General features: G+C 44.6%; 1 protein-coding gene across 3 annotated transcripts in view; it reads left to right on the top strand.

The window, feature by feature from the left end:
* The window catches only part of INSC (INSC spindle orientation adaptor protein), a 100,431-nt gene that overhangs the window by 60,493 nt on the left and 16,171 nt on the right, over positions 1 to 23,767 (top strand). For all 3 annotated transcript variants that reach the window (XM_063672234.1, XM_054438929.2, XM_063672233.1), the window contains 2 exons: positions 14,341 to 14,512; positions 18,531 to 18,709. In XM_063672234.1, the coding sequence (XP_063528304.1) occupies positions 14,341 to 14,512; positions 18,531 to 18,709 (351 nt within the window). The remainder of the gene's footprint in view (positions 1 to 14,340; positions 14,513 to 18,530; positions 18,710 to 23,767) is intronic.

Here is a 23,767-nt window from a genome sequence, read left to right as displayed (position 1 = left end):
CCAGATGAGGGGCTGGAGATGTTAGGGATAGGAAGCTACAGGTCTGTGGCCATAAGGATTGGGGGGGCACTCAAAGCCCAAGGCTCAGACAACCTCCAGGACAGTTCTGGTCATTGTCTTTTCCAGCCTTAAGACCAGAGATGGCCTCACTTTCAAAAGAGCATCCTTTTATTCTCACTCCTCCCTTTTATTTTATTTTTTCAAATAACGAGTTAGTTCACTCTGTGCCGGAGCCAAGGGGGGAGTTTAATGAAAATCAATACAGAAATTAAAGATGAGGGGAGAGCAGGGAGGAGGGCTCAATTTCAAGTCCAAGAAGAAAATCACCAAGGGCAAGAGCTGGAAAAACTGCTGCCTGTCTCCATGCAGCTCCTTCACACCCCACCCTTGTTTCCTGGGGCAGCTTCTTGGAATCAATAGGCTCTGACAGCTGAGGTGCTGGGCTGGAAGAGAGATGAAGACAGGGAGGCCTATATTGAGCTCTTGAAATCCCAGAGGCCCTGGGCAGGAGGGAGCGGGCTGCAAGGGGGAATGGTGGGGAGGCTCTGTGGCCCCAGCTGCTGTTTTACAGGAGTCTCTTTCCACTGTCTGCTCCCTGTATGATTGCAGATGGTCAGAAATAGTTAATTTTTGCAAAAAATAAATAAAAAATTCAAACAAGCAAAAAAACTCACTTTAATCAGTTTTTCTCACCATTATGCCCATTTGCTTTTCACAGTCATTTTGTAAGGAAGGCAGGGAGAGATGGTCACCTCCATCTTATTTACAGAAGAGCAGATTGAGGCTGGAAAGGATAGAGATACTGAGAGGGAGAGAGGCTGGACTGAGAACCCTGCGTTTTTGCTCCTAATCCTAAGTGCACCCCCTGGTCCCATTAGGTGAATGGTGTCATAGTGTGCAGATCCCAAAGCAAAGCTACTACTTTCTTGCTAGAGTTGGTTCTAATATATAAGCCAGGCTGGATAGAGACAGAGGGGCTGTGAATGCAAGGCAAAAAAATCTTTGCTTAATTTGTCTTGCAATCCCTTCTTACCTAGGAATAGCTTTTAGAGAGGGGGAGAAAGAGAATGCCTCTGAATGAAGGTCGCAGATGCCTCTTCACCCCTCTTTGGCACTCAACCCATCTAGGATTATCAGCTTCCTCCACTCCTCACACCCCCAAACGCTAGCCTTCAACTCCCATGGGAATGGGCTAAGGCTTTGCAGAGAGGCCCAGGGTCCCAGGTTAGCTGTCTGTGCTGTGACTCTGGCTGACAGGCAGAAAGGAATTGGGGCTGGCACTGTCATTGTCACTCTTAGCAGCCTTGCAAGGGGGCAGGGCCCATGACCGAGCCCTCTCAGAGGGATTGTGGCTTGTTCACTTTCAACATGCCAAGGCTCTTGTCTGTCTGTCTTGATGGCTGGGGTGGGGGCACTTAAGGAGGCCAGGATGCAAAGAGGCAGGAACTAAATCAGCCATACTGCCCCACCTGCCCTCTCCCCTTCTAACAAAGATCTAGGCTGAGATTATGGGCCAGTATTTTCCAGACTGAAGGAAGGCTCGGGGACTGTGCCTTTCCCGCCAGGTCCAATCTGAGTTTGGAGAAGGGATGGGGCTGCCAGGCAGTCCGGGTGCCCAAGTGCAGCAGTGGGTTTGCAGGAGCAGGCTCCATCCGCAGAGGCTCGGTGGGACCCCATGTGCTGTGCAACAGCGACCCCTGGTGGATAAGAACACCAGTGGCAGCTCCATCAGGCTGCCTGGGGTAGGCTTCTCCTGGGGCTGTTGAGGCTGGTGGTCTCTGGGCTCCAGGACCAACAGTCAGGGCCAGTGTGTGGGGCGGAGTGAGTGGGGGAGTAGGGGAGGTTTACAAATTCAGGGCAGTGAGGGCTTCTTCCTACTGAGCCAGGCTCCGATGATGTAGGCAAATCTTTCATTCCAACAGGTCTCTAATTTCCAGATTTCCCCAGAGAGTCTGTCCTGTGTGTTCTTGGAGTGGAAATCTTCCTAGGCCTCCTAGTTCCCACTGGACAAAATCCAAACCCTCAGCCTGGCACTGAAGGTGCCCTCTGAGCAAGCTGCCTCCAGCACATTGCCCCCTTGGTAAACAAGCCTGGTTTTGATGCCCAGCTCCACCACTTATTCACTGTGTGTGTGACCTTGCACCCATCTGAGCCCCATTTCATCACAGGTGAAAGTGAAGTGTCAATCCCTGCCTTGCAGGTTGTGAAGATGATACAAGTCAATGCTCCACAGATGTGAGTTATTTTCCCTTTCCCACCAAATTTCTCCACCAAAGGTCTTTGGGGCTTCCTTGCCTTGGAGCCTCTGCCTGTGCTGGATGTCACAATGAGAGTTTCACCTCCACTGTTATCTCGCTCTAAGGCCTCCTCTGGACCTCCTTCCCGACTGTGATCCTCCCTCTTTGGTGCTCACACAGTATGTGGTACTGCTCTGGAAGCATATCCCACACTGCCTGGCCTCAGAACTCTGCCTTGGCTTCCCCACCAAGAGGTACTATCTCACCCACTTCTTTAGTCCATCAGGGAAGTGGTTTGCACACACAGGTGAATAATGTTTGCTATGGAACCAAATAAATACCATTTGAAGACTTCTGGTTCATTCTTCCTCATTGCAGATGAGAAAATAGAGGCCCAGAGAGGTGAAACCATGTGCACACCCACATTCCCGAGATCAACCACAGGGCTGAGACCAGAATGCAGAATGTCTGACTTCACTTGAAACAGCGTGGCAGGATGCTGTGATCAGTTTCAGACCCTGATGAGGGGTGGGAGTTGGGGGAGTATAAACATCATAGGGTCCCTCAATAAGGACAGAATGGAATTTGCCCTGAGCCCCTGATTGCATCACTTAGCCCTGGCAATTTGCACTGGCTTTGCCTGACTCCTAATTCTTATGGCCCTAAGCCCAAGTTCTTAGGTCTCAAAGAGACTTAGGGAGGTTGGTGGGCCAAGATGAGCTCTGCAAGTCAGCCTGAGATAAGTCAGATGAGTAGAAGTCCTTTGAGGCTGGCTATGTTCCCTGGGTAAAGTTCAGCAGGCTTGACGTTAGTGAAGAGATCCTGGGACCAGTTCTTCATTTGCCACTGATTTGCTAAGTGATCACAAGGAAGTTTTATAATCCCTATGAGCCTCAATTTTCTCATTTGATGGGATTCCTAGTTCTGCTGGTATCCTGTGGCATATGAAGTAATTTTGTGAGATATAATGTGAGGAACAAAAGTTAGATGTTTAGCTGGCAGGGCTAGGAATTCTAGATGCCTGTTCTGTGGGTTTGGGTTGTGTTGAGTGGGTGGTGTTCTTCCAGGAGTTGTTAGAAGAGAGCTGGGCGCCTGTGAATTCTTAGATGGAGCTCTGCATTTGAGAGTTTGTGTGTGTGTGTGTGTGTGTGTGTGTGTGTGTGTGTGTGGTGGAGTGGGATGCAGCAGACTTAGCAGGGTAAAGTTGTTGTGCATCTCCTAGCTGGGCCCAAAGAATCTGGTGAGAGCAGAAAATAAATGAGAAGTCTGATGAAAACACAGTGCTGTTGCTGGGGAGAAGGGAAGCTGTGCTCACAGGGAAGCAAAGATTGCCTAGCACATGGAACAAGGTACAGAGGTGGCACTCTCAGTCACCCCTGAGTGCTTCTGGAGTGGGGCAAGTGCTAGTTTGGAGGGGAGCAGGGTAAAGGAGGTTGCTTGGGCTGGTGGGGTGGAGGGAGGATTGAGAGGATGATACACTGTGAAGGTTTAGGGTAGAATTTGGTAGGTAGGATCCACTTCCGGGAACAGTCTGGCACTGACAGTGCAGCATGGACAGTCGGCCAGCCCTCAAAGCCCAGAATGAGAACCATCACTCACCACCTGCTGCCGGCAAGTGATGGGTCTTCTGGTCACCCACAGAGATAAAGAGAGACAGGGAGAGGGAAGGAGGATAAGAAAAGGGGAAGAGACTTACGGGAGGAAGAGAAAGGGAGAAGAGCTGGAAAGACACAAGCACAGCTAATGGACAATCAATTTCGAAAGGAGTGTTTCATTCTCTCTTTGGGCTACTTCAAAAATACAAACCAAGTTATTTGGAGATTTGTAATAGCTGGACATGCAGTGCTCTGCTTGTGACCAACTTGAGTGTACTGTCCTCTCTTATTATGGTTTCAATTTTTATTTTCCTGATGAGTAATGGTTTTGAACACTTGTTCACATCCTTACTGGCCATTTGGTTATCATCTTTTGTGAAATGTAGGGCTGTCTTTTGCCCATTTTTAAAACACTGGGTTGTTTGTCTTTTCTTATTGATGTATAAACTTTGAAAAACACGTTCTACATATAAATCCTCTTAAGATACATATTATCAGCCTGTGGTAGGTTTTTTTATTCTCTTAATGGTGTCTTTTGATAAATAGAAATGCTTAATTTTGTTAAAATGCAATTTATTGACCTTTTCTTTTGTAGTCAGTGCTGCTTGCGTCCATTTAAGAAATCATTGATTTTTCCAAAATTATGAAAATATTCTCCTAATTTTCTTCTAGGAGCTTTATTGTTTTGACTTTAAAATTTTGGTTTATGATATATTTCAACCTAATTTTAAAATGGTGTTCAAGGTCAATTTTTTTCCCATATGGATACCCAGTTAAGCCTGCACCATTTATTGAAAAGACTATACTTTCAGCACTGAATTGAAGTGATACTTTTTCGGTTTTTTTTAGTGATACATGCATGAGTCTGTTTCTGGATTTTTTTTTTCCGTTCCATTAGCCTTTTTGTTCATCTTGTGCCAATAGAGCACAGGGACCCTATAGTCTAATACATTTTTCTATTTGGTAACATAAATTAACCAGCTTTGTTCTTCTTTAAGATTATCTTGGTAATTCTTAACTTCTTTGCAGTTTTATGTACACTTTAGAATCAGCTTGTCAATGTCCACAAAAATACCTGCTGAAATTTTGATTGGGATTTTTAAAAATTTAAATTTTTGGAAATTGACATGGTTTTTTTTTTTTTTTTTTTTTTTTTTTTTTTTTTTTTGAGGTGGAGTCTTACTCTGTCACCCAGGCTGGACTCTGTCACCCAGGCTGGAGTGCAGTGGCACGATTCTAGCTCACTGCAACCTCCGCCTCCCGGGTTCACGCGATTCTCCTGCCTCAGCCTCCCGAGTAGCTAGGATTACAGGTGTGTGCCACCACGCCCAGCTAATTTTGCATTTTTAGTAGAGAAGGGGTTTCACTGTGTTAGCCAGGCTGATCTTGAACTCCTGACCTCAGGTGATCCGCCCACCTCAGCCTCCCTGACCTCAGGTGATCCGCCCACCTCAGCCTCCCAAAGTGCTGGAATTACAGGCGTGAGCCACTGCGCCCTGCCAGAAATTGACATCTTAAACAATGTAGAATATTCTAATCAATGAACAGAGTACATCTCTAACTGTCTTTAATTTCTCTCAACAATGTTTTGAGTTTTTAGTGCTGGCATCTTGCACATCTTTTTTAGATTTATTCCTAGTTATGATTTCATGCAAATGTAAATGGTGTTTTTAAATTTTTATTTTCTGTTGTTGCTAACACATAAAAAATACAAATTTGATATTGTATCCAGTAATCTTGCTTGCTATATTTATTTACTGTTTTTAATAGTGTATAGATTCATTAGGGTTTTCTATGTACACAATTATGTCATCTGTAAATAATGACAGTTTTGCCTCTACTTTTTCAATCCTTCTATTTTTGCATTTCTTGTCTGATTGCATTGGGCAGTATGGTTTTAAATGAGAGCAGTGATAATGGATATCTTTATCTTGTTACTGATTTCAGGGAAAAAGCTGTCAATATTTAACTTATTGTTTTATTATTAAGTATGATACCATTATTATTTTAAGGATTAAAAATGAGGCTCATAGAAGGTGGATAACTTGCTCATTTCACCAAGTCAGCAAGGAGCCCAGGCTTTTCTCGCTCTGAAGGTTGTGCAACTTCCTTGTATTACAGATATCTCTAGAACAGTGCTGCTCAACTCAGGATGTCCATGAGAGTTACTTGAGGAGTTTTTTTTTTTTTTTAATACTTTAAGTTTTACAAACTAATGATACCCCCAGCACTTTAGGAGGCCAAGGCGGGCAGATCACTGCACTCCAACCTGGGTGACAGAGTGAGACCTTGTCTTAAAAAAACAAAAACAAAAATAAAACCCTAATGATATCAAGACTCCACCACAGACCAATTAAATTCAAATTTCTGGTGGTAAAGTCTGGATATCTGTGTCTTTAAGACTGTCCTAGATGATTCTAATCATCTAAGAACCAGGCTAAGGACCACTGATCTAGAAGCAGGTTGGGTACAATTCAGATCCCAGCTGTGCCCAGTAGTGCTTTGCTGAAAACTTGATATTTTCTTATCAGCACATGCCTAGTAACCCTAGCCCAAAGGGAAATCCACCCTCAAAGCGCCTTCAGAACATCTGTTTGAAAATCAGCTATAAGGAAAATCATCTGCTTAACAGGGAAATTATTTACTCTATATACTCTTAAGTTATTCAATCCATAACTGCTTTCCACCTTAATAACCCATCCCTGCTTTCTCTGCCTATATGTCTCTCTCTCTCTCTACCTCACTGACTTGCCTGCCAAACTGGTTGTACAATCCCTTTCATTCATTGTTTCATTCCATATTCCATATTAATATTTGTATTTTTCCATTTAGCTTTTAACTAAAGATTCTTGTTTGACATAGCAAAGGAAGTTGAGTGCTAGGATATATTAGTTTGGAGGAGGATAATATTATCATCCTGAAGGCCTGTTTTAGCTTCTGTAGCTTTCTATGGAGCTCTCAGCTCTATCACCACTCCGTAAAACAAATACCTCATTGTATAAAGGGAGCCTTTAATTAACCTCTTAGACTGTTACAGACGTCATCCTGAACCTTGTCCCTATCTGGTGTACAGTCCACATTAGCATTCTGCCTCTGACCCATGGGTTTATTTATTCCATGAAATGCTTTGCCCTTTCCCTTGGTCTGTCACTTGTCTTTGCTTCCTTGGACGTGACCCTTGCTCCCCTTTCTGATTATAATTGAATTTGCCCTCTAACTATACCCTGGACAAACAGGTCCATCCTGCCTAGACCAATGAGCAGGATTCCAGTCACTTTGTGATTCCCACTTATCATGTATTTTCCTGCAGCCTTTGAGGGGTCTGGAAGGACAGAAAGAAAGAGAAAATTTGAGCATCTCTAGGTCACTCTCCTGCTCCTATGGCTGTATTTTCAGTGCATTCCTATGATTCTGTTTAATTGTTACAATCCAGAAACCAACTCTACCTCCTTTTCCTTAAAATTAAACACATAAAACAAAAACAAAAACAACCTCCCTAAAAAACAAAACTAAGAAGAGCAGACTAGCGCCAGTGAGATATCATGGGCCTTTGTATATTAGCCTGTGTCCTTTAAATATTTGCATAAAAACCACCACTGGTGCTTTTCCAATAATCAGTAGGAGAATATTGCCCATAAATCTGATATGATGTTTACTGTACACTTTGGGTTCTTTAACTGCAAAAGTTCTGCTATGGTTTGATTGTGTCCTCCAAGGTTCATATGCTGGAAACATAATCCCCAGTGCAACTTTGTTGAGAGCTGGGACCTTTAAGAAGTGATTAGGTCATGAGGGCTCTGCACCCATGAATAGGTTAATACGGTTATTTTGGGAGTGGGTTAGATATCTTGGATGTGGGCTCTTGATAAAAAGATGAGTTCAGCTTTATGCCCCACCCCCAATCCTTTTATGCAAGATCTCTTGCCCTTCTGCCTTCCACTACAGAATGACACAGCAAGTGGGCTCCTCAAACTTGGACTTCACAGCCTCCAGAACTGTAAGAAGTAAATCGATTCTTTATAAATCACCCAGCCTCAGATATTTCATTATAGCAGCATAAAATAGACTAAGACAATTTCCATGCTCTTCCTCCCACTCCCTGGGAAGAATCTCAGCATTCGCCAGCCCCTTCTGTATCCAGACTCCAGGTGCATCAGCTCTGCTGCCCAGATGATGACCAGGCCAGGCCATCCTCATCACCACTTGCATGCCCGCCCATGAGGAGAGTCTGGCTTCAGGCCCAGACCCATTCCATCCCATGTAAAATCTAATTATCTATAAGTGCTTCCAGCAGCAATTTCTTTAGGGATGTGAAAGTGCTTTGATTAGATTGTTCTCTTGGCATCATTAAGTTTACAACAAGGGATGGGAAGTGGGTGATTTGGGGATGGAGACTTTCCTAAAATGGGACTTGTGTTTGGGGCAGCTGGCCTCAGGGTGGGCTACTCCTGGGCCCATCATGGGAACTAAGCTGAGCAGCCCCTGCTCACCTGGCCTTTTCACCAGCCTCTCCTCTTCTCCCCAGAGGCCCCAATGAGGGAGGCATGGGACAACGAGTGAGGAGGCCAGAATTGGAGTCCTGGCCCTGGCATTAACTTGCCATGTGGCCTGGGTAATCTCATATCCTCCCTGGGCCTCCATTTCCTCATCATTCAGCCCATACTTCATCATTAAACTGCTGTGTGTTAGGCCTCAGCTGGATGCTGAGGACCTAGGGAAAATTTGGTATAGGAGCTGCCCTGAGTAGCTCAAATCTACTTGGGGAATGTGCATGTTACCAGATGAGACCATCTAACTTGATAGGTGTTCTAGCTGAGGTCAGACCACAGTGATGTGGCAATGGGGAGAACAGAGATGACCTCTTCTGGGTGAGGCAGGTGCATGCATGTTCACAGAGGAAGTGACATCTGACCAGCTCTGAGAGGGGAGCAAGGAGGGAAAACAGGGAAAATGACCACTTCAGCTTTAAGTGAATTGGGTTTGAGGTGACTGTGGAATATCCAGGCAAATTATGTTTGGAATTAAGTATAAAATGATAAGATAGCAGTTTGGAATGTAGATGTAGATCTCAGAAAAGAGGGCTAGGTTTAGGGGTCATTGTAGCAAGTCACTGAGGCAACTTGGATTTGGGTGCCTTTGTCTGATATGGAGTAAAGCGGGCTGGCAGCAAAACCTGGTATACGCCAGTTGAGATGAATGCAAAGGAGGAGAGGCCAACAGAGCAAATGGTAAAAAGTGGTGAGCTAGGGAGGAGCCTAAAAGTGTGGTGTCATAAAGTCTCAGCAGGAGATCAGGGCAAGATGGAGAGAACTGGATTCTCAGGAGCAGTGGAGGTTACAGGGAGGTCAAGTGAGAGAGGAACTGATTGACTGAGATTTGCATCAGACAATTTCTCAAATCCTTTTTAAGCATATAATTTCTCTCTCCCCTCTCGATCTCACTTTCTCTCTGTCTCATTCTCCATTTTCTTGTTGCTGTGTGTCTTTGTGTCTTCATCTCTATCTTATTTATTTCTGCTGCATCTCTGTGTCACTGCCCAGGTCAGCACCTATCACAATGTAGGTGCTCAGGAAATGTTTATTGAACTATAGAAATGCAGGGATAGTACTGATTTTCTCTTTATTCCCTTCTGAGGAGTTGCAATTATTCATTGCATTGTTCCTAGTTAGGAATCAAAACAGAAATCACTTCCATTTTAAAAGTCCTGGTTCTGGGCCGCATGACTGAAGGATGTCTAAACAAGTGGTTAAACTTTGGGCCCCAATCCGAAGAGCTGAGGTTCCTGGTGGGGTCTCAGTTCCAAAAAGCGTGTGCAGAAAGGACTTCTGGAGAGAAGCCCAGTGAGGAGGCTGGGACAGGCAGAAGTGGGGTGAGCCTAGGATTCAGGGCCCCAAGTCTAGGAATCTCCAGGAGGGGAGGGGATGATGGTGCCACCATGTGGCAGGCACTGTACGTGCAGTCTCTCATTTAATAATTCCAATGGTCCTCTGAAGTTGTTACTTTTAGGCCCATTTTATAAGGAGGAAAAAAACAACCTATGAGATTGGTATTATTCCGTTTTACAGATAAAAGCTCAAAGTAGGTGTATTAGTCTGTTTTCACATTGCTGTAAGGACATACCCAAGACTGGGTAATTTATAAAGGAAAGAGGTTTAATTGGCTCACAGTTCCACAGGACTGGGGAGGTCTCAGGAAACTTAACAATCATGGTGGAAGGGGAAGCAAATACATCCTTCTTCACATGGCAGCAGCAAGGAGAAGTGCAGAGCAAAGCAGAGGGGAAGCCCCTTATAAAATCATTAGATCTCATGAGAACTCACTCACTATCACAAGAACAGCATGACTCAATTACCTCCCACCAGGTCCCTCTCATGGCATGGGGATTATGGGAACTACAGTTCAAGGTGAGATTTGGGTGGGGACACAGCCAAACCATATCAGTAGGTAATAAAATTGTTCAGCTAGTAAAGGATAGAGGCAGGATTCAGACCTAGGTAGGCCTAATTCTAATGTCTGTGCATGTTCTGATGCTACAGGAATTGCCTCAGGTGCTGGGAAGCCCAGAACCCAGTGGTGTGGGGCGCTTGAGTGGCCTCCTACTATGGTGAGCTGGGCTGTGCAAGAGCTGCTGAGATGGTAATGAATATGAAGATCAACTTGCTGGCAGCAGACCAAGTGGCTGGTCAGCTGCATCAGAACGAAACGCTAGGAAAATTTGGCCCCTATGAAAAGATGCTAAACAGGCAATTCATAGTAGAGGAGATCCAACTTGCAAAAAACAAAATCCAAAACAAACCAAATCAAAGCAAAATAATGATATTAAAAGTCTCTCAACCTCATTAGTAAGTGGAAACATGCAGGTTAAAATACAATTTTTATAGCCATAAAATTGGCAAAAAATTTAAAAATCTGCCAGTAGCAAGTATTGGCAAGAATCTGGTGTCTAGTGTGATTATGCATTGCTGGTGGGAATAAAAGTTACTACTATCATGTTGCAAAACAATTTGGCAATACCAATAAAGCTAAAGATGCGGAAACACTGTGCCCTAGGAATTCCACTCCTAGATTGGGATCTCTGAAGAAACTGGCACATGTTCACCAGAAGACGTTTAGAAGAATATTTATAGCAGTACTGTCCATTATAGCAAAAACTGGGAAGCCACTCAGACACCCATCGACAGGAGAATGCATAAATGAATTGAAATTGATTTATATAATGAAATACCATACAACAGTGAATATAAATGGATCATAGCCACATGCAACAACAAGAAGAGGTTTCATAAACAAATACTGACTGGAGAGAAAAGTAAATTGCTATATTCAGCATTATACCATTTATGTCAAGTACAAATCTTGTAAAACTAACAGTGGATACATGCAATAAACCTCTGAGGAAAACAAGGGAATAATATGCATAAAACTCAGAGTAATGGCCCATCCAGCAGGAGAAATCAGAGGTATGAGATCATGAAAGGTGTGCAGGGGACTTTCTTGATTTTATTTCTAGAACTAGAATTTTTGGATATTAGGCATATACATTTACACGTACAGGTGTTCATTTTATTATTTGTTAAAACTTATTATCTCTCTCTCTCTCTATATATATGTACATATATATATTTCCCTTTTGAAGGGATAATTAATGAGTTACCAAAAGAGATCTGAAGCATATAAAACAAATTACAAGGGAAGCAAGACGATGGGCAATTGGCAATTGTATAGACAACTCCACACATCCTCTGGAAACCAAAGGACAGTGAAGAAATCGGGGTCTACATCAGAATGGGGTCACTTTCCTGGGGTCAAGAATCGATTTAAGTTCTCATATTGGCTGTTTCTCCAATGCTATCTTTTCCTATAATTGCTTTTGCTCACAATAGCTCCTCCATCTACAATGCCATTCCTTTAGCTTTGCTTGTCTAAAGTGTGTCCTTAAGCATTAGGTCAAATTTTACTTTATTGTATTTATTTCCCACTTACTAAAAGCCTACTACATGCCAGACCTCGAGCAGCCAAGAGTTAACAAGCTGTGGTCCGCAGGCTTGCAGAGATGGCAGGGGTACTGGGGAGCAGACAGACAAAGGAGCAGAGAATCACACTGTATTAGTGCTCCTCTGAATTGCTGGCACATGAAAGTCAGCTGTGGAGCTGTTAAAAAGCAGATTCTCAAGCCTCCCTGGCAATTCTGGTGGAATAGGTCTGGGTGGGGTACAGGAACTTGCTCTTAGGAAACTCTCACTAAATTTGATGCAGCTGGTCCACAGACCTCACTTGGAGAAACAGGGCCTGTTGGTGTGATAAATGTGACAATGATAGCAAAGGTACTTGGGCATGGGAGACCGAAAGAAGGCCACGTCTCCCACCTGAGGTGTGGACATTAAGTCAGGGTAGCCTCCAGGAGGCCCCTCTGTAGAGCATCTTCATTTGTAATTTGTAGATGTGAATCACCTCCCCCACTGCAGTGGACACTGTTCCCAGCACAAGGCTTGGCATGTAGTATATGTCAGGGATGTTTTATTCAATGGGGTTTCAGAGCAGCAGTCTGGACTAGGGAGCAGGCCTGGCAGCCAGGCCTTGGGTGGCAGCAGACCCTGGGGACCATCAAATCCTTGGCCTCTCTGGTGTGTTCAGATTGGCCTATCTCCAAGCATGTGTTGGGGATTAGGGCAAGTTACTGGTTTGGGTCCGACTGGTATTCACATCTGAGCTGCAGACCAGGATAGCATCTGCAACCATGTTGAGATGAAGGAGACGGGATTGATTGAGACATTTCCCCACTAATGATCCTATAGCTTCTTAGCAATGAGCTTGATCTGTGCTGGAAGGAGGAAAGGGATAAAAGCCAGATGGGGTAAGAGGTTTCTTATGTTGGCAATAGGGCTGCTTCCTGCTTCTAGCCCCCGCTTCCCTTCCCTTTTCTAGGCCCAAACGAGGCCTCTCTCTGAAGGCCTGTTAGTTAAACACCTGGCATGAGTCCAATTCTGCCAGGGACTGCATGGCTGCTGTTTGTTCCCTTTTATTAAGCACATCCAGGTGAGTTTTATTGTGGACAGTTCCCTGGGCTCCTGTTTCCACATTTGTCTCCTTTGAGTCTGAGATTGCCAAAGGCTTTCACAGCTAATGGCCCTTACAGCTCCCAAGAGCCTTTTAAGGGAGGCACAGAACTCAGTGGTGATAATTAGTCAAACAAAATGCAGACGTCTAGAGGCCCATTGGAGCTGAGTGGCAGGAAGACGTAGGGACAGAAGCCTCAGGTCTGTGGCAGGTGTAGGGAATGAGCACGGGCTGCTCCTCACCCCACCTCTCCTGTTCGTCCCCTGCCTCATCCCTACCTCCCACTCCCAACCCGAGAAGGACTTGGTGCTTGGTGGCATGGTCCCCAGGCAGGCTGGTGTCCAGGGCATCTGAGGGGCTGCAGTAGCACTGCAGAGCTAACCTTGACAAGCTCCTGCCCTCTTTTTCTCCAGCAAGTCTTGTGTAATGACTCCGACGGAGGCTGAGGTCTGAGCTCAGGTGCCACTTCTTAGGCGGCAGCATAATATCCTGTTCAAAACCTGGGTTTTGACACCAGACCATTTGAGTTTGAATACCAATCTAACTGCTTTTAAAGTTCTTGATCTGGGGCAAGTCAATGAACCTTTCTGTGACTCAGCTTTCTTGTCTGTAAAATGGGAATAATAATACTGACCTCAGAGGGTTATTGTAAGGAATAGATTGTGTAATAACATGTGCACTCTATAGAATGGTACCTGGGACACTGTAAGCACATGGTCAGCAGAAGCTGTTATGCCAAGAGCAGGTCTGACCTGGGCAGAGCTTGGAAACATGTTCTTATCTGGCACTAATGTCCCACCAGTTTCAGATTTGCAGCTTACTGGTTGGGCACAGAAAGCAAGGCCTCCAGGGAAGCAGCCCCATTTCTATAGTGGAGGATGGTGGAGGACAAGATAGGGAAGGAAATACTAAGCTCATCCTTTTGCTAAATATGAGGAAGGGAGGAAGAAACCAACATTTCTTGAGCATCTCTTCTAGATCAGGCATTGCCTGCTTTACCTCTTCAATCCCACAACACCCTGTTGAACGGTGAGGAAACAATCTCAGAGAGGGTAAGTGACTAACGCCAAGTCACATAGCAAGGAAGAGGGGATTGGAGGTTGGGGATGTGAGATTTCTAAGTGACTGTTCTTTCTATGACAATTTGCTGTGGTGGATGAACAGGGTCCTGCCTCTGGACACTTGACTTGATGTCCGCTATCTAGGAGGCCCATGGAAGGTTACTGATCTCTGCTGGACTCAAAGGAGAGGCCTCCAGGTGCCAGAATTTGAGTCATTATGAGGGCCTTATCACTGGATTGTCCCTGGTTCCACATGGGGTCCTGGGCTGTTCTGGGAAGCCAGAGCTGGCTTCTATGTACTGGGGGTTGAATCTGTATCTGTCTCATTAATGTCATGGGCAGTGGTGTCCACCCAGGATGCACAGGGGAGCTCCTTCTCTCCATCTGCAGGTGGATGGTGTTCTGTGCTTGGCCGACATCCTGACTGACGACAGCCACTCAGAGGCCACACGGGCTGAGGCTGCGGCTGTGGTGGCCCAGGTCACCTCCCCACACCTGCCCGTCACCCAGCACCTCAGTAGCTTCCTGGAGAGCATGGAGGAGATTGTGACAGCCCTCGTCAGTGAGTCACCCTGGGCAGCGGGACCACTAGGAGAGAAGGCCTTGGCACAGTTGTCTGCAGAAATAGCCAGGAAGGCCTTCCCATCTGCCACTCATTGCACCCCAAATATCTCCTGCATAGATTATCATATTTGCTGAAATCCCACAATTAATGGATCTGAATTAGGCTTTGATGAGCTCTATTGTCAAGAGTTTCCTATTAAAATGTGTGTGGCTCTCTGAGAAGCAACCTGAATTATTGTCAGTTTGGGATTCATTGGCCTTTCAGAAGGGAGTCCAGGACAAGCCCCAGAAAGGAGTGGGGCCTCAAATTTTGACATTCAGATACTCAGATTGAGAGACTCTGATAGGCATTTTTCCTAAAGTCTCAGTCCTTGTACCCAGGGACTATGGCAGCAATGACTTGGGAAAATGGTTTCTCAGAGAGCACCAGCCCACCACAACCTGCTGCCTGAAAATCCCACCGTTGGTCTCAGATCATGGGGCCTTGAAAGCATTGACTCCTCTAGGTTCACCTATTCAAACATATGTACCCCCAGCAGGAGAATCATAGATCTGTATCTAAAATATGCTCTTTTCTTAGTTTTCCTTTGCTAAATTATAGAAACTGAAAGGGCTGGTCTGGATAACAATCCCCGGGGAATTTTTTGTGACCCACCTCTTTCTTTTAAAAGTGCTAGTGGTGATCTATGTTTCTATTTCTCTGTCACTCTCTTTGTATCTGTATCTAATTGAAATGGAATGAAATTTAATTTCATCAGAAAATTTAGGATTAGCTTGGAGTCACCATGCCAGGGCTGGGAATATCTGAAATAGCACGAACTTAGTGGCAACACAGAACATTGGGCAAGGAGTCAGAACCCTGGGTTTGGACTCAGACTTTTCACTCATCCATTCAAGTGGCTATGTGCAGCAAGCCTGTGCTGGTACTGTGTGAGATCCTGCCACTCACTTCTTACCATGTCACATTGTAAAACCCACTTCACAATTTTCGTAATATAAACAAGACATTGCAACTTGTTTCTCTCAAGGGTCCTTCTAACTCTAGAATTTGGAGATCTGCAAGGACTTTGCACATAGAAGACATCAGTTAAGTTGAGTTTATGGCTGATTCTAGTCATGGGGACAGTGACACTCACAGGTCAGTTTGGGAGAAATCAATTTGCCAATGTCCACATTTATTCAAAACTGAAAAAACATGGAAGCCCATTGTTGAAAGTCTTGGCTCGAGGGAGCTCAAGAGACCCTACAGTTCTAACCATGCTCTCTAGGTGAAGAAATGTAAGCCTAGAGGGGTTAAGTTACTTTCCCAAGGCCACAAAACAGCATTAGGACTCACTTATGCCAGGAGTCTCATATTCAACATCCACCAGAGCCCAGTAAGAAACATAAATGAGTTGAAGAGAGCCAGGTGGAAGACTAAAGGTGTTTGAGTCCTGTGTCAAATTGAAAAGTCCATGCACTGTCTAAAGGGGTGGTCACTGGTAAATTTCAGTTGATTGTTACCATGTGGGAAAGGCATAGACTTTTAAAGATAAGACAAAAATTGTAAACTTCATAGAAAATTTCTCAATTTATAAACATTATTAAATAAACAAAAGTACATGTAGTCCAAGTGACCTTTCACTATTGTCATATATTCATTCCTGCTTCACTGTCCAGGCTGGGTTTCTCCCTGAGCCAAGGGGTTTTCCTATTTATTTCATCCTGATGAAGATGCGTTGTATAGTCCACTCTGAGATTCAGCAGATATCTTCTGGGCAGGAAGCCAGAGCTCTGTTCTTTGGTGGGAAATAGCCCTCCAACTTCTTGCCATTCCCTGGAAACATTTATAAATGAGTCACTGGAATCCTCAATTTAATTTTCCTAACACATCCCAGGTGACTCAGACTGTAGTTCAAATAAATGTGCAGCAAAATTAAAAGGCACTTAGGTGGTTGTGTTAATAATTGCTGTGTCGGCAGCAATAGCAACTGAATGAGAATGAGGGGGAGTGTTAGGACCTAGAAGGAATCTTACAGCAAAATGGGCCGCTGAGCTCTGTAGACTCACCCAAAACCGTGGATATAGGGAGGTGGCCTGGAAGGGGCTGGGGACTCCAGTGATTTTCCCAAAATCAGAGGATAGGGCAATCATTGGATAAAGGGAATCAGAGTTCTTAATACCTTGGCTAATCTGTTGTTCCAGTCCTGGGTGGTTGGATCAAGAGTTTGACTTATCTAATGGTCAAACCTGGGCTGTGGGGAGCAACATTGCCCAGAGGGAGGCATTACCCTCCTGATAGAACCGAAACCCACGTCTGTGGAAGCATTGCTGGGAATGAGTCAGAGGCTGAGAGACCAGAAGCAACTTGGAGTGTAGAAAGAATGGGGACTTTGGAGTCAGGCAGACCTGGATTTGATTCTAGCTTCAAACAGTTACTTACTGGCCATAAGACCAGGAGCAAATCACTTAACATTTGAATCCTCAATTTCTTTATTTACAAAATAGTGATAAAAATGGGATTGTTGTAAGGATTAAATTATGTAATGAAGTAAAAAATATGTACAGCAGTGAGTAAACACTCAATAAATGGTAGCTGCTGCTACTACTAGCTTCTCTAAGATTCAGCTAGTTGTAAATGTGGACAATCATTTTCTACTTTGAGGGTATTCAGAATTTAATGGCACAGTGCAAGGCCCACTGCAGGTGTTTGACTAATGTTATTGGTAGAAAAAGGATTTTACTACTAAAACTAAAAGGTAGGGATCAGAATGTGCATTCACAGGTAGGTGCCAAGAGGTGGCATTTGCTTCAGAACCTGAAAGTATAGACTGTCTGGAGGCAAGAACTAGGGATCAGGATAGAACACAGCTCAATTTTGTCTCCCAAACTTTCTTTCTCTCCTGGGACTCTTTTTCTGAAGTATGGCCTTGCCTCCTGTGGTTTTGTGAAGGTGTTATCAGTAGGAGAGGGCCTGGACCAGAGAAGTACCTTGATTGGTAGTCAAGTTGGAGCTGAGGGCCAGACGTCAGGTCCACTGAAATGGGGGAAGCACCATGGATAGAGCCCATCTATGCCTCCTCCTGAGGTGGGCGTCCATTCCAGATTCTGTGGAGCCCATGGGGGATGTGTCAGGTGGTGGAAGGATAAGGTCACTCTGCTCCTTAAAGGCCCTTAGTACAATTACAGATGGTAAATGGGGGAATTTGGTTAGGGCTAAGCTAGGACCACTAGGACTAGAGATAAAGAGCCTGACATTCAGGAGCTTGGTATAGGACTTTCTTGCTGCCAGATGACCCTTATCCTGGGACCAAAAGGAAGCACCGAGACTCTGTTGATGGCAGCTGGAGGGGTATAGTCTCTCTGTTTCACCTTTAGTCTCTTCCTTAAGGCAAGCTTAGCAGCAGGCTAGTGTGCATTACCGGAGACACACATGGACTGGGAGTTCCTTCCCGACTCACAGGCTTTGTATCTCTTTTTCCTTCAGTGTAGAATATTCTGTTTCCCCAGGTATTTTTATGACTGGCCCCTTTCTTCCCTTAAGGTCTCAGATGTAAAGTAACATTCTTAGGGACACCTTTTTTTTGCACACCTCAGCGGACCACTAGTTATTCTGTCTTAGCACTTGTTTATTTTCTCCCTCATATTTATCAGACTTTGTAATTATGCATAGTAATTTTTAAAAGCTTATTTTCTCTTGCCCACTAGTAGAGTGTGAGCTCAACAAGGGCAAGGACCTGACCTGTTTTGTTCACTATGCCATCCCAAGACCCCAGTGGCACCTGACACATAGTGTTCATTCAATAAATACTTATTGGATGAAGGAGTGAGTAGAATTACACACCAGGTTTCAAATCCCATTTGCCACCTGGGTAGATAGATACTGTTGCCTCTCTAGTAGCCACTTTCCTCATCCGTAAAATGGGTATTATAACACCTGCTCAAAAGATCTCCCAGAGGTATCGTGCAAACCAAATGAGACAACTGATATGAAAACACTTGGCATGGAAGTTATTTTCTTTCTCTTTGCCATCCAGAACTGTGCCAAGAGGCCTCATCAGGGGAAGTCTTCCTACTGGCCTCTGCGGCCCTTGCCAACATCACGTTCTTTGACACAATGGCATGCGAGATGCTCCTGCAGCTGAATGCCATCCGTGTCCTCCTGGAAGCCTGCAGTGACAAGCAGAGAGTGGACACGCCTTACACTCGGGACCAGGTAAGACGCCCAGAAGGCACTGAGCCCAGGGTCCATAGCCATGAAGACAGAGGTTAGGAGGCCAGCACTTAGTTTCTGAGGCAGGGGAGAAAGCATGGGAGTCCTGTTAGTTTTGTATGCTGTAGGAAGGCAAATATTCTCTATGTTTCTCATTGACTTTGAAGCCTCTCTATGAGACCTCCTACCCTCTTTGCCCATCCCATTATGAGCTTTACATGCTGCAGGAAGGTAAAGGAATATATTTTCTGTGTCTCTCATTGACCCTGAAGCCTCTCTATGAGATCTCCTATCTGCTTTGCCCATCCCAACCGCTGTAGGGCCTTCCTCAATCTCTATTCAGATTGCCTGTTCTGGGAGGCAGAAGACCCATGGAAGGTGCCTAGACCTCCTCTGAAGGTCTGTGTCCTGGTCATGTTGGTGGCCATCTGACACTGAACCATATAGTGAACTGCTCCCCTCTTTACCTCCATGAAAAACAGGGGCTTGGAGCAAAACCTTCATTCGGGGCCTCAGCCTCTGCATCAGTCATAATTGTCTTTGTATATTTGAGCTCCATGAAAGGTTTTCTTTGGTAGAAAGGGGGTTTTACTACTAAAAGTGTTTGAAAACATAGAATGGGGGTATTTTAAAGGCTCTTTGAACTCTGATGTTCTAGAATTTTATCCCATTTCACCTCTGGCCACACTTGGCCTCCCACATCACCACCAAGGAGTAGGGGTGGTAGATTAGGTGGTCTCTGTAAATTCCTCCCTGTACCTGAGCTCTAAGTTACATGATCCTCTCATCCTCAACTCAGCTTATTCCTGTCTGCATTTTAGCCCCTACACCATCACCTCTTCCCGGCTTACCTCTTAACTGAAGCTGCTTTGGTTTCTGTTCCATGCCAGCAGCTCCAGCAAGGCCTTCCCTGATGGTTTCGGCCTTCTGGAATTGCCTCTTTTTCTTAGAATTCATACCTCACAATGCAGTGTTGACTTATCTAATGACGTTTATTCCTCTTAATTATTTCATGTGATTTTCTTCCTCTGAGGGCATGATCCATGTTCTGTATTTCCCTAGGATTTTTTAAGTCCTCTAGCCTAGAGCTGGTGCCCTTGGTGAAGTTCCCCAAATTTTGTCAGTTATTTCTTATCCTTAGAATCGCCTATGAAAGGACAGCTGACCATAGAAGCTCCTATTTGGAGATAATTTTCTAGTATCTAAGCATTTGCGTATGAGGGTTCTAATAATACTGTGACACTGGTGATATTTGCCCCATTTTATAGATAAGAATATTTTGGCTCAAGAGGATGTCCCCAAAATTAAATGGTTGGCAGGCAGCTAGCCAGCATTTAAATGAGGATTAAATTTAAATCCTGACTTAGACCTTGATCTTTGACTCTCATTTGCTGTCATCTTTGAAGAAAGAAGGTAGTGCAGCTGTTGAACCACAGACTGGGTGTTGGTCCTGCCTGGGCCATTTATCAATTGAGTGACATTGAGCAAGTCAAAGGCTCCTGGGTGTTGGGTTTTCGCATCTATTAATTGGGACATGAATGTCTATATTGCAGGGTTATTATGAGGGTGAGTGTAATAAGATATGCAAGGACCTGATATAAGGCTTAGCCCCTACTAAGTTCTTAATAAATGGTGAATATCATTACTTTTTAAACCTGATGCTCCAAAGAGCATGAGTAGCGAATTATCAAAAATCCTCAACTTGGCCCTCCAAAGTATGTATAATATGTATGATTCCAGACTTCCTTTCCAGTCTAATCTTATTACTTCTAAGAGTTGGAGAAGTCCCTGTAGAGAGAAGGTATGACAGTAACAGATAAAGTGGTGGCCTCCTGGTTGGCTATTGGCTTTATTGACTCCTGAGGGGGACATACCCCATGTCTACCATAGACATACCCTTGGTAGTAGGGAGGGAGACAGGAGGGCCCACTCTTTGTGATCTGCCTTGCTCATGCTCGTGTTCTGTTCAGATAGATACCTCCAGTTGCTGGGTCTTTCATCTACCTGACATAATTTTAGGTTCTTTCACCTTCAAGTGCCTCTCCTGTGGCTGACTCTGGTCATTTCATACAAGATCCAGTAGTGAGGCAATAAGACAAGGAATTTTGGATTCAGACAACCTGAGTTTGAAGCTTTTTTGCTATTAATAATCATGTCACTTTGGGCAATTCACTCTGAGTCTCACTTTCTTAATTTGTAAAATGAAAACAAATAATACATATTTTACAAAGTTGAAATAAGAATTAAATAAATTAATAAATATAAACTCTCGGTACAGACTCTGGCACATAGAAACTATTAAATCAATGGAAACCACTGTCAATGTTATTACAATTGGCCTTTGAATGTGTGGCACACAGCATTGAATGGGAACCTCCAGAGAGGAGTTCCCTCATCTGTAAAATGGGCACGACCTCTTCCGTCTTGAACGTCCTGTGTCTCTATGTGTAGAAGTCCCCTTCTTATCACAAGGAATGACTAGCCCCCTCTTGAAGCCTCAGTGAGTCCTAGGAAAAGGAGATCAGGGTAGGGAGAAAATGTGGTCACGCTGCCAGCAGATAGTTCTCTCTGCACCTGGAGTCGGTACCTTTTCATATTACTCCACTGTCTGAGCCAGGCACGTCCCCCACTGTCCTCAGGATGGCTTCACCTTCTGCCCTGTCTCAGAACAACCACTTAGCTAGTGAAAGTGCACCCATTAAAGAAACAAATGGCTCTTTCCTGTGGCAGCAGGAGGATTAAGGTGATCAGAGGGCTCTCTGTAATGAAGACAAAGAAGATGAATTAGGCTTTGAAGTGCTCACCGCCCCCTGAAATACTTAGGAGATTAAATGCCCCATGAGGCTTCCGGTAATGAATCTGCCAATGACGCCAATGCTGTGTGGAGCCTCTTGGTCTTGGATCTATACAGACTATCTCTGTTTGGACAATGAGAACCCCTCCATCATCCTGGCAAGCCAGGTCCACTTAATTTGTTCAACAGAAGCCTCGTTGGGTATGCCTATCCTGTCGCCACCCTTGGGGTATGGACATTGGTGAGGGCAGCCTTGGACCTAGGCTCTTCTATCCCCTTCAGCTAATCTACAGGAAGGTGGCATGGGCTGCAGCTGACATGGTCAGCCATTAAGAAGCCTGACAAGCAATCTGATTAGTCCTATGTTTTCATGCCCAGGAGGTATTTTCCAGGAGCCATACTGCCCATAGAATCCAGCTACAGATCTGACAGGGGGAGGTAGGAAACGGGCTGCCTCCAAATGTATTGGTGAACTTCTGGCCTGTCTGTCAAGCAGGGACAATCTAGGATGGAAGAGACCTGATTATCTTATCTAATATATAATAGAGATTTTTACTGAGTCTGACTTTTTGTGGACTTCAGGAATTAACTGCTTTCATAAAGGAAGGAGTGCTAGTATATACTCCCACAGTAATACCTCATCTGTTTGGCATTTTAGAATGACTAGATTTTGTAACATTTCTGGGACCTCACTGTGAATACCATTTATCAGGAAATGCCAGTCACTAGGGGTTTCATTTTTGTCTCACATCTCAAAATCTCTCTATAGTTTATAAAGCTCTGTCTTATACATATATGACATATTAGAAACAGCACAGGTTTTTAGTTCAGACAGATTTGAGTTCACATTCTGGTTCTGCCATTTCCCAGCTATGTGACCTTGGACAAATCACTTAATCTCTGAGCCACAATTTCCTCATCTGTGTAATGGGGATAATAACATTTGCTCCCTCCCTCATGTCATTATGATGATTAGATGGGATAACGCTCTTAAAGTACTTAGAACCAAAGCGAATACTCAATAATGAATGGGATGGGTTCTCTAACAGAACCAGAGACTGGGATGGGTCTGAGACAGGGAATGTAAGCTTTGGAACAGGAAGGTAGGGTCAGGAAATATAGTTAATGTGGTGGCGATTGTATTGGTCTGTTCTCACATTGCTGTAAAGAAATGCCTGATGTAATCCCAGTACTTTGGGAGGTTGAGGCAGGCAGATTGCCTGTGTTCATGAGTTCAAGACCAGCCTGGGCAACATGGCAAAATCCTATCTCTCCAAAAAAAAAAAAAAATATATATATATATATTAGCCAGGCATGGTGGTACACACCTGTAGTCCCAGCTACTTGGGAAGCTGAGGTGGGAGGATGGCTTGAGCCTGGGAGATGGAGGTTACAGTGAGCCAAGATGGCACCACTGTACTCCAGCCTGGACGATAGAGCCAGACCTTGTCTCAAAAATAAAAATAAAAATAAATTACCTAAGACTGGGTAATTTGTAAAGAAAAAAGTTTTAATTGGCTCATGGTTCTACAGGCTGTACAGAAAGCACGAAGCTGGAATCTGTTTGGCTTCTGGAGAGGCCTTAGAAAACTTACAATAATGATGGAAGGCAGAGGTGAAGCAGACACATCACATGGCAGGAGCAGGAGCAAGAGAGAGCGAAGGGGGAGGTGCTTCACCCTTTTCAACAAGAACTCACTCACTATTACAAGAACAGCACCATGAAGATGGTGCTGAATCATTCATGAAGGGTCCACCCCCATGATCCAATCACCTCCCACCAGGCTCCACCTCTAACATAGGGGATTACAATTCAACGTGAGATTTTGGTGAAGACACAGATCCAAACCATATCAGGGATATTGTGTAGTATTGGAGGAATCCAGGATCACAACACGCTGTCCTGACCTGCTCTAGAAACCCCTCCCTACAAAGCCAAGGGCAAACCAAGCACAGATAATATGGTCTGACTTTTATATGCTCTCTAATACTGTGGGCTTACAGCCCAACATTCGTGTAATCCCTGGGGTGAGGGAGTTGGGCCTCACCTAGGAGAGCGCTTCAGCCTATTTGCCAGCAGCACGGGACCTACATCCAAAACAGTTCTATGGCTTTTATCATGCGGTCTCCTAAGCCTAAATCTTAGCCCCCCAGTCTTGCCACTTTAGTAGTAAGGGAAAGCTGGTCCTGTCAATGAGAAGACCCACGTAACAAAGAGAAGAAGCTATGTGCTTGTCTCTGGGTCTAGGCAGGTGCCCTTCTCCTAG

The sequence above is a fragment of the Pongo pygmaeus genome, chromosome 9 (assembly GCF_028885625.2).
Source record: "Pongo pygmaeus isolate AG05252 chromosome 9, NHGRI_mPonPyg2-v2.0_pri, whole genome shotgun sequence".
Taxonomy (NCBI): Eukaryota; Metazoa; Chordata; class Mammalia; order Primates; family Hominidae; genus Pongo; species Pongo pygmaeus.
Note: the sequence above shows the minus strand (reverse complement) of the source record. Positions and strands in the feature narration are given on the sequence as shown.